At 44.9% G+C, this 11,040-nt stretch overlaps 1 protein-coding gene and 1 long non-coding RNA gene across 11 annotated transcripts in view; one reads left to right on the top strand and one right to left on the bottom strand.

The window, feature by feature from the left end:
* Window positions 1–4,044: 4,044 nt before the first annotated feature.
* On the bottom strand, window positions 4,045–6,436 carry LOC144406140 (uncharacterized). The gene is made up of 2 exons (XR_013467343.1): window positions 5,649–6,436; window positions 4,045–4,964 (listed from the first exon to the last, which is right to left on the bottom strand). It is a non-coding gene; the product is annotated as an uncharacterized LOC144406140 (long non-coding RNA).
* phf21b (PHD finger protein 21B) overlaps window positions 5,687–11,040 on the top strand; it is a 26,895-nt gene continuing 21,541 nt past the window's right edge. For 6 of the 10 annotated variants that reach the window (XM_078100847.1, XM_078100842.1, XM_078100843.1 and 3 more), the window contains exons 1-2: window positions 5,687–6,138; window positions 6,699–6,758. In XM_078100847.1, the coding sequence (XP_077956973.1) occupies window positions 6,085–6,138; window positions 6,699–6,758 (114 nt within the window). In that variant the 5' untranslated portion in view covers window positions 5,687–6,084. The other 4 variants (XM_078100845.1, XM_078100844.1, XM_078100848.1 and 1 more) reach the window with 2 other exon arrangements.

Here is an 11,040-nt window from a genome sequence, read left to right as displayed (position 1 = left end):
GGATTTGTAGTCTTCAAATTACAAAACAGTAACAAAGTATTTTTATTGAAGATTATGACTTTTAATTTAATCACAATACAAATGATGGTGCCAGAGTTTCATTGAAGATTCCAGCAGACAAAAACAATAGAATAAAAATATGAACAATATAATAACAAATATGAAGTTTAAAATAAACAATACTCACCATAGGAAAATGAAATGAAACATTAGCATTAGGAGTATTAAGTATTTTAGTAGAAAAATATATCTAAAAAAATTAAAAAGAAAACGGTTAGCGATTAAATCCAAAGAAATCCTTAAACACAAAAGCATCAACAATGTAAATTAAATAAAGCTTTGTAAATTATTAGAAATACCACAAAAAGGTTATGATCACTTTGACAAAAGGATGGCTTCTTTTTCAGGACTTCTCTGCAGAAGTTTTTAACGTTGAAATGTGGGAGCTAAATTTGATTCGGGGGCAAACTGGGCCCTGAAAATGAAATCTCTAACATCCTCGACCTCAGAAAAGACGCAGAAACACAAGGCGGCCTTTAGAGTCCTCACTATCCATTTAGTTTTTTCCTCTGTCTGTCACTGAGTGCTTTAAAAATCAAAGAAACATCGGATGCATGCAGAGAGAGAGTGTGGGGGCAAAATGATGCGTAGCCGAGCAGCAGATGGCTCTTCTCCAAGCTCGCTGCCAAACAGGAACAGGTGCTGCAGGAAGCCGGAAGTGAGCGGAGGGCAGCAGGAGACCTTCTGACCAGCTGGCGAGAAGAGAGAGGGGGACGACGAGAGGAGGCCGGCGTTCTCTACAGCTTTATTCACAAAGGCTCCCAGAGAAAACACACATTTCATCGTCTCAGGTTTTTTACATTTTGACGTTAAGCCCGGACTAAAAGAACACCCGGGGGGCGGTGTGTCAAAGCTAAACCAACATCTAAAGTTTTAAATCCTCACGCGGGAAACGTGATGTTGTGCCTGTAAAAGTTCCTTACGGTGAGATCAGAGCTTCATGAGTTAAAGCTGCATTCTGTGCAGTGACCAGCAGGGGGCGACTCCTCTGCTCCCATAGACGTCTATGAGGAAATGACTCTACTTCTCTGTAGTGACCAGCAGGGGGCGACTCCTCTGCTCCCATAGACGTCTATGAGGAAATGACTCTACTTCTCTGTAGTGACCAGCAGGGGGCGACTCCTCTGCTCCCATAGACGTCTATGAGGAAATGACTCTACTTCTCTGTAGTGACCAGCAGGGGGCGACTCCTCTGCTCCCATAGACGTCTATGAGGAAATGACTCTACTTCTCTGTAGTGACCAGCAGGGGGCGACTCCTCTGCTCCCATAGACGTCTATGAGGAAATGACTCTACTTCTCTGTAGTGACCAGCAGGGGGCGACTCCTCTGCTCCCATAGACGTCTATGAGGAAATGACTCTACTTCTCTGTAGTGACCAGCAGGGGGCGACTCCTCTGCTCCCATAGACGTCTATGAGGAAATGACTCTACTTCTCTCTGGATTTATTCCCTCAGTAAACATTGTAAACATGAGTTTAGTCTCTAGTTTCAAGTCTTCTTCAACACAACATGATGCTCATTTAGTGCATTATGGTCTATTTAGAGTCAATCGGACGTTTCTACGTCGCCATGACTACGTCCACTTCTTACATTCAGCTATTCATCATGTCTCTTGAAGGATCTACTCTGGTTCCTGCAGGTTTCCCTGTAGAGGTTTGCTTCCTGCTGTGCAGCGTGAAGGTGTCTCCGCTCAGTGGGGGTTCGGCCTGTGAAGGGATGTTAAACATCAGCAGTTATTAGACATGAGGAAGAGAAAAGAGACAGAGGTAATATCCCCTCTTTTCTGACAGGAGTCTGGTGAGTTTGAACCTGTCTATTTTCTAGTTGTGTTTCTATACATTTTAATATGTACATATAATATAACATCATATATTACAAATAATTATTAATGAATTCATTGTTAATTATTATTATAATTATTACTTGTTTGATTTACTGCGTCTCGTCTCTAATTGGCTGACGGACCTATCAGTCAATCAGGCCTGTAAATGAAGCCTAATTGGGAAGAATGAATTGACTCAGTGGGCAGCGATTAGCACAGCGACAAATCAAAAGGAAGCAGACAAACTCTTAATGATGTAAGATGTTATAACTGTATGAGAAACGCTCTGCCTGCTTCCTACTTTCTAAAAGGGCTGAAAAAACAAAACAACGTTTACGTATTTTCAAATCTGTAAACGCAACATTTATTCACTCATCAATATTTCATTATTTAATCATTTTACTCGTGGTGGCCATTTGTCCTACAAATCTTTAAATCAGGGCGTATCGTCCAAGCAATCGCTTCCTTTTGTCCAAAGAAGACAACAAACACACACAAGCAGTGTTCTGTCACAGCTTATTAAACACTAGTGGTCCAATTAACCCGACAATTAAGAACAATAACTGGCCAACAGCTCCCACATTACTCATTAAAACTACAGCGGTTTTATTCACATTTAATTAACGAGCTTCAACAGAATAAACACAACAAAACCCATTTATACGTATAAAAGTACTGATGAACAAGTGTGTGAATGCACATTATATGTGTATATGTATGTACACACATATACATAGTATACAGTATATAGATAGCTATTAATATATAGATACACACTCGTTAAATGGGATCTGATCCAGGAGGAAGAAGAAGAGGAAGTGGAGGAAGAAGAGGAGGAAGAAGAGGAGGAAGAACAAGAGGAAGAGGAGGAGGAAGAAGAGGAGGACGAAGAGGAGGAAGAAGAGGAAGAAGGAGAGGAGGAAGAAGAGGAGGAAGTGAAGGAAGAAGAGGAAGAAGAAGAGGAGGACGAAGAGGAGGAAGAAGAGGAGGACGGAGAAAAGGAAGAAGTGAAGGCAGAAGAGGAAGAAGAGGAGGAAGAAGAGGAGGAAGAAGAGGAAGAAGAGGACGAAAAGCAGGAGGAAGAGGAAGAAGAGGAGGAAGAAGAGGAGGAAGAAGAGGAGGAAGAGGAGGAAGAAGAGGAGAAAGAAGAGGAAGAAGAAGAAGAGGAAGAAGAAGAGGAAGAAGAGGAGGAAGAAGAGGAAGAGGAGGAGGAAGAAGAAGAAGAGGAGGAAGAAGAGGAAGAAGAAGAAGAGGAGGAAGAAGAGGAAGAAGAAGAAGAGGAGGAACAAGAGGAAGAAGAAGAAGAGGAGGAAGAAGAGGAGAAAGAAGAGGAAGAAGAAGAAGAGGAAGAAGAAGAGGAAGAAGAGGAGGAAGAAGAGGAAGAGGAGGAGGAAGAAGAAGAAGAGGAGGAAGAAGAGGAAGAAGAAGAAGAGGAGGAACAAGAGGAAGAAGAAGAAGAGGAGGAAGAAGAGGAAGAAGAAGAAGAGGAGGAAGAAGAGGCTCTGAGTGACAGATCTGGGTCACAGACGCATGAGGAACAATCAGAGCTGAGAGGTTGTGTTGTTGTGAAAGTCACAAGTACTATACGTAAATATCGAAGTACTACTCCCTCACCAAGCAGTACTACTAATTTTTATTCTCACATGCACAGAAATATGTATTTGCAGTTGTGAGGTACTTGTTGTACTTGTACTGAGCCTGACGCGTGTTTTATGTGTTTGGAAAGCAGCTAGCGTGGCTATGCTAAGCTAGCTGCTCGTGTGGTGTTTTATGTGTTTGGAAAGCAGCTAGCATGGCTATGCTAAGCTAGCTGCTCGTATGGTGTTTTATTAAAACGGTCCATCGTCTTTAGAATGAAGCCCCGCTGCTCCTGAAAGACGCACTCTAGCTTTGTGTTAGCACGAGGCTAAGCCTCTGTTAGCCTTAGAGAAGCTAACTTAGCAGGTCTGTGTCTTGACTGACCTCAGGTCTGTTTCACAGACTGTTATATTCAAGTTGTTCTGCTATAACAAACCACCAATATCTTTGGTTTTATATTAAATTGAATTAGATGTTGAACTGTTACTGCTGTTAAAAAGCACTTTATTTTAGTGTTTGCATAAATAAAAGTGTGCAATACACTGCTTTTGAATTCATTATTAAATTAAAAATTGCTCTCTTATTTCATTTGGCAGTAGTTTATTCTTAGACACTTGTTATTTAAATATACATTTAATGAGAAAAACGGCTTTAATTGTTAAATAACTTTACCTAAATATAACCCTGATAATTACAGGTTGTTTGTTGATAATAACTAAGTAATATAGAGAAGTCAGAGTTTCACCACTGAACGTGAAATGAAGAGGAGCAGCTGATGGGGGAGAGATGGAGGCAGGGGGAGAGATGGAGGGGAGAGATGGAGGCAGGGGGAGAGATGGAGGGGAGAGATGGAGGCAGGGGGAGAGATGGAGGGGAGAGATGGAGGCAGGGGGAGAGATGGAGGGGAGAGGTGGAGGGGGAGAGATGGAGGCAGGGGAGAGATGGAGGCAGGGGGAGAGATGGAGACACAGAGGGAGAAAGGGAGGAACTACTTTCTGCCTCCGCTGCCAGCTGACTGCAAACTACAAGTTCCCAGCGAGTTGTGGGTGTCCGGGCGCTGCCGTCAGCAAAGTGTCGGTTGAAGTAAACAAAATGGAGGACTAGCTTAATGCTAAAGTGGGAGACGTGAATAAAGAGCTCCATGGCGACGTTCAAAGAACCGTAATGCGCCCCCACCCCTCCGCCTCTGTCCATGGTGCTACCGTTACTACCCTCTGATCCGCCCGGCACAATGTCGACTTGTGTCTTCGCTCACAACAAAGAACACACACACACATTGCCGCCATTTTGTTCACGTTGTAGTAATTTGTGCGGTAAAAGTGAGGAGAAGTTGTTAGAGTTGACGACACATTCAATCACCAGCTGCCATCTCTGCTCGCTCATCAACTTTCCGATCACATCCTCCTCCCCCTCCTCCCGACGCCGGGCTCCCGTTGGTTCCCCGCGCTGCCCCTCAATCATCGCAGCTCTTGATTGGCTCGGCTGGGACCAATAGCGGCACGCCTGTGGGTAAAGGGGCGGGAGGAGGAGGCGGGGGTCAGAGTGACAGACAGGGCGAAAGAGGCTGGATATCTGGGAAGAAAACGGCCACATTTGGCCTCTTTGTGTTCAGAGACGTTGAACTGAAGCTTCATTTGTTTGGACATATTTAATCTTCCTCACTTTGTCCACGTCTGTCTCAATTAGTTGGGATGTGGAAGCTGCTGCCATGTTTGTTCTTCTTGTTGATGATGTGTTTCAAACCATCTTTAGGTTATATATATATATATATATATATATATATATATATATATATATATATATATATATATATATATATATATAGTTGCGTGTAAATGTATGTTTGTTATGTTGTGTGATGTCTTGACGATAATAACAATAATAATAAACTTAATTTATACAGCACATTTCAAAATAAACGCACAATGTGCAATCTGGTTAAAACAGGAAAAGAAATTCAGAAAGTCGATTAAATAAACACCATACGAGTTAAGATGGAAATAATATGTAAAGAAAATGAATGTCTTGATCGTCGTATCTTATTGTGTTATGGATCACTATATTTTGAACATGCAGCATGAATACACGCATTATTTATTTACATTTATAAAATGCTCCTTGAAGTAGTTGTAGCTTCTCCCTACTGCGCATGCCCTCGCTGCTCCATCCGGGAACTCTCAGAATTACCATTGACAGCCGAAGCGCAACTTTTCCCCAGGCAAAGTGAAATCAAGCCGCGGACTCGGACAGAATATAGTCCCCGTGTTTCAACTTAAAATAACCGACGGGAAAGCAGCCCCGCTCCCCCGTCGGACCACTCGACGTTTGGCCGCGAATCTGGAGAAGAGCCGCCGGGGCCTGAGCTCTTTCCGCCGGGTTTGGAGCACTTTTCGCAGACGGGCGGAAAGTGGGGGTGATGAGTCCCGAGCCTGCGAAAAAAAAAAGCGAGAACTTGCTTTTTTTGCCGTCAGCTCGAGTAGTTCGTTCTTCCAATTGTTATCGTCGCTTTGGAAATAAGAAAAAATATATATTCTGATTAAAAAAGGAAAAAAAACTTCGCGTCGGTGGCGTCGGAAAAAAGTGTCAGAAAAGTGAGTTTTTTTTGTGTGGCCGGGCCGGAAACATGGAAGTACGAGGCCTGCAAGAGGCGCTGAAAGTAGAGATCCAATGTCACCAGGTAACCAGCCGTCGTTGTTCTCCGGTGGTCGTAAAGAAGCAGCCGCAGAAACAAGATGTCGCTTAATAACGTCGAGCACGCGCCACTTGTGCTCTGAATCTCTACGGCTTTGTTTGTTTGTTTGTTTGTTGTTGTTGTTCGCGGTGCAACAAGAAGCCCTCTTTTCTTCTCGGGCTAATAATGCGGTGGTGTGGCGGCGATCCGGACGCGACCTGAATATTTATGAGGAGCCAAAGAGTCGCCTCCACCTCCTCCTCCTCCTCCACCTCCTCCGCTTTGTTCCTCCCTTCCTCACACTAACAAAACTTGAGGGGACTTTTGTTTTAGCGTAATAAGGCCGCAGTTACTGAACTAGTTGCCCAGATGAAGCAGGACCCACAGGTATTTAAAGTACATGTATTACACGGCTAGCTCCTCAAGCTAACGCCGAGGCGGCTGTGCGAGGGAAACTTTATCGGCCTAATGCTGCTCCGTGGCGGCTTAGCGTGCATGTGGATGCCGTGTGTTTAGGTGGATGTCCGTGTGGCAGGTGGTGATTGTCCCCTTGTGTTTTCCCGCAGGATGGAGAGCTTAAGAGACAGCTACACGACCGGCGGATATCAGCCCTGAGCGACAAGCAAGTAAGTCTTCTGGCCTCATAATAAACATGGTGGATGGGGACTCAAAAAGAGAAAAGATGGGAAAGTGAACGCCGTTCACGCCCGCTGTGTGTGTGTGTGTGTGTCTGTGTGAGTCCGTCTGTGTGTGTGTGTGTTTGGACTTCCTGTCTCTCGGCATCTCAAAGTTATGTTAAAAAAACTGTTCGCGTCCATTTTGAGTTCATGTTTCTGGAGAGTAAAAAGGAGCTAATAAAGGAGCTAGCTTTAGCCTTTAACTCTCCGGCTCGGACTTGTGGCGGGGAGCCGCTACGGCGGAAGTTTAAGACGTTAAGACCGTCTCCACCGGGCCGGAGGTGCTTTTAGGGCCTGTTAAATGGCGGATTATTTGTTACTTTATACTTTTAGTCCGGTGGTGTTTTTTCTCCTCGCGCAGGGGGGGGCGGTGGGGGGGTCACGTGACCGCAGATGGTGCACTCGATTCGCCTGCTTTCACTTTTCTTCCCGTTGCTGTCTTTTTAATAGCTTTAAGCTGGGCTTAACTTTTGATGCCGCGGTGGCGGTGCCACACGGCGGCAGGTGCTGATGGAGAAGCCGGGTAGCGGAGTTCAGCACCGCGGACAGCTCCCCCCCCCTCTCCCGGTGGCTCGCTGCTGCTGCTGCCTCGCACCGCCCCGCCGGTCGGTCCCAGCCTTGAGAGCGGGGGACTGCCGGCTGGGTCCGCAGGCCCGTTAAAACAGCAACGCCGATAGTTCGTAAAATGTCTGCGTACTCTTATTAAAACGGTGCGTCGTCGTTAGAATGAAAGCCCGCCGCTCCGAAGCCCCGCTGCTCCCAAAACACGCACTCTGGAGTTGGAGTTCCGTGAGCGGCGGCACTGCGGCTTCCCAGACCCCGTTAACACATCGCTAAATGTGACCGTTTCGGTCTGAGCCGTGACGGGAATCACAGCGCGTGTCTTTGTGTGACTCCACGAGAAACGCGCTTCACTTCGGCGGTTATCTCACCTGTGTGGACTAAGTTAAGCAAACTAAAGTGGGCTATGTTTTTTTTTAAATTAAAGGGCACCTAACCGCCTCATCCAGCGGCTTTAATTAGTCCCGATCGCCGTTAAACTTGGCACATAGTGGGACTCCAGCACCGCCCAGTTCACCCAGCTTCTGCTGCTCCCTCTGAAGCGTGTGTGTGCTGTGACTTCTCCTTCTGTTTGGTAGTGGAAGCTTCCATTTTGAGAGAGAAAAGGGGGTGTATCCCCCCCCCCTCACACCAGAGAGGGGAAAAGTCTGCAGAGTTTTGTGCAGGAGGAGGAGGAGGGGGGATGGGCCCCATTCATGCCGAACATTACCATTTTGATTGCTTTGATGCTGTTTTTGGATGTGGGGGGGTCGGCAGTGAAAAGAGAGACACAGAAAGCCCAGTCAGCACCGCTGCACACAGCCAGGTTTTTAATCACCACGCTGATTAATTCTTCTCTTCTAGCTGCCAAACGTGACCTTTTATTACTTTTTCCTTCTGCACGCACACATGAACCCGAATCCTCCTCGTCCGCAACGGAATAATAAACTGGAATGTTTGGATGTGGTTACTAGCGGCGTGGAGAGCGGGTGGAGGCCTGGAGGTCATCTCATGGTCACGGGCTTCATGTGAGGTTCAGCTCTCACATGGGTGCATGTTGTGAAGGAGAACAAGTGGTCTCATAACACCAGCCCACAGTTTATCACCAGAGGAGGAGTAGAGGGATGGAGATTGGAGGAATCAATGGGGGGGGCTCATGTTCAGTGTGGAGGTCTCTCCTTTAGCCTCCTCCTGAGAGAGAGAGAACTTCATTTAGTAGATGTTTCATAGGATTAGGTTACTGGAAAACACACTACTGCCTTGTTTCTTAGTGTTGCATTGTGGGACAAACGTCTGTACATCAATTTTTTTTGGCAGCTATTTTTGATTTAGTCTTTAGACGAAAAATGCATATTAGTTTTAGTCACATTTAGTCATTTTAATCCTTCTTAGTTTTAGTCAACGGAAACTAGACTAAAATGTAATTAGTTTTATTCTAGTTTTAGTCACATTTAACAGCCATATTAAACTCTTCCCTTCTCAGGCCCAGAGACCCTGTGTTGTGTCTACAGCTGCATAATAGTCCAGCTTGCAGTACTTGGTTGTCCATTAGATGTCCCTCCTAGGACAGGTCTATAGATGTCCCTCCTAGGACAGGTCTATAGATGTCCCTCCTATAGGACAGGTCTAATAGGACAGGTCTATAGATGTCCCTCCTAGGACAGGTCTATAGATGTCCCTCCTATAGGACAGGTCTATAGATGTCCCTCCTATAGGACAGGTCTATAGATGTCCCTCCTAGGACAGGTCTATAGATGTCCCTCCTATAGGACAGGTCTAATAGGACAGGTCTATAGATGTCCCTCCTAGGACAGGTCTATAGATGTCCCTCCTATAGGACAGGCCTATAGATGTCCCTCCTATAGGACAGGCCTATAGCAGGTCGGCAAACGTTTTGACTCGCGGTCACAGTGGGTTGTAAAATGTGACGGAGGAAGAACAAATGGTTGAAGTGTTTGTGTGAGCGAATATAAATGACGTGTGAAACATCATCACATGAAAGGATTTGGATTTTAACAAATAGCAAAGCATTTATTTGCAAGTCAATTTAACAAATTGTCAAAGGTGTAACAACTTCATGAGGACCAGGGACCTAAACGCAACACTTTGTTGTCTTTGTCTGTTTACTTGAATGCTTTTGACACTTCATGCTCCTTTATTGTTTCCACTGTCCCAACAAAAGAGACCTTAACGTCCTACAATCGCTGCAATACATTATGTTCTTGGCTTCAGAACCTGCAATGAGTTTATTACGTTAGACGCGTTTGTGACGGAGCGTCTCATCCAGCGAGGAAACGCTGCCTGCCGTCACCAGAGAACAGAGCAGAAAGGTCCCACAGTCTTTAAACGCGTCTTCATGTTTCTGTGAAGCAGCGCGGCTTCAGCCTGCTAACAGTCAGCTAACAGTCAGCTAACAGTCAGCTAACCAGAGACAGCCGAGCTAAACTAACGAAGCCACGTTCAAACTATAAAATAGTCGTCGCGGTCCGTAGTTGGTGCACCGCTGCACCGATACGAGCGTTCTGGGTTGGTGGATGACGTCATCATGACGCGTTAATAACCGCCGTACTTTGTCTGTCTGTTGTCTGTCAGCTGCGTGCGAATTTAGGGGGGAAAAAGTATTGTGACTTCGTCAACCACCAACATGTTCGTCTCGTCTTAGTCAAGGAAAAAGGTCATTAAGCAACATTTTTCGTCGACGAAATGAACGCTGGCGTGACGGAGGCTGAATTTGCTCTCCGCGCACTCACAGGTCTGATTAAGAAGAACTACTTTTCTTTAAAAGAACATTTGATTCTTCCTGCACACGCAACATTCTTCAAGGAGAGAATCAAAACATTTCTACGGCAACTGGACCGGGTCCAAAAGGCTACAATGGTACAAATACAAATACTTCCAAACGGTACTTGAGTTTACATTTGAGCCAAATTAAGTATTTTTAACTGGATGACGTAATATTATGGATTATATGAGCATGACGGGATCGATGAACATAGTATGTATTATAATACTTGTTACTCTTTTGTACTGGTATTTAGTTTAAATGCAGTAGTTGTACTAGTAGATACAAGTATAGTAGTATTTGTAGAGAGTGCGGTTTGTGACCCCGAGACGACGAATGTGAAACACTCTTCGGTCCAAGCAGCTGTCATTACCACGGCAACCAGAGGTTCCAAACAATCACCATGGAGACGCTGTCTGAGAAAAGTCTCATTCAAGTGGCAGGTCAACGGGAAGAAAGGGATATTGTCTGAGATTAAAATGCTCCGTTTACTTCAATTACGTTTCGTATGCTTTCCAAATGAAATGCTATTTACTAGAATACACGGTTATTTTCTCTCAGATTAAAGTAGCGAGTTTAAAGAAAACAATCATGGACCATTTGCAATAAAAGAGCAAGAATGAGGACAAATTACAAATTTAAGTTAATTTACAAGAGAAAAGCTCAGATATTCTCTGAAAGTAAACTATTTTAAAGGTAAATTGAAAAGATATTTTCCATAAATTCAAATCAACATGTGTAGATGCTTTTATTATGGCGGTCGAACAGGGTTGTTAGAACGTGTTGCTAGGATACGAGGGTGAGGAAATGTGAGGGAGTTCATAGAGGGTGAGGCAGCGAGAGACGTCTCACATTCACCTCCACAAGATGCTCCACCAACACCAGAGCCTCCAGGTGGCCCCGTGAGCC

Source organism: Gasterosteus aculeatus, chromosome 4 (genome assembly GCF_964276395.1).
Source record: "Gasterosteus aculeatus chromosome 4, fGasAcu3.hap1.1, whole genome shotgun sequence".
NCBI classification, from domain to species: domain Eukaryota; kingdom Metazoa; phylum Chordata; class Actinopteri; order Perciformes; family Gasterosteidae; genus Gasterosteus; species Gasterosteus aculeatus.
Note: the sequence above shows the minus strand (reverse complement) of the source record. Positions and strands in the feature narration are given on the sequence as shown.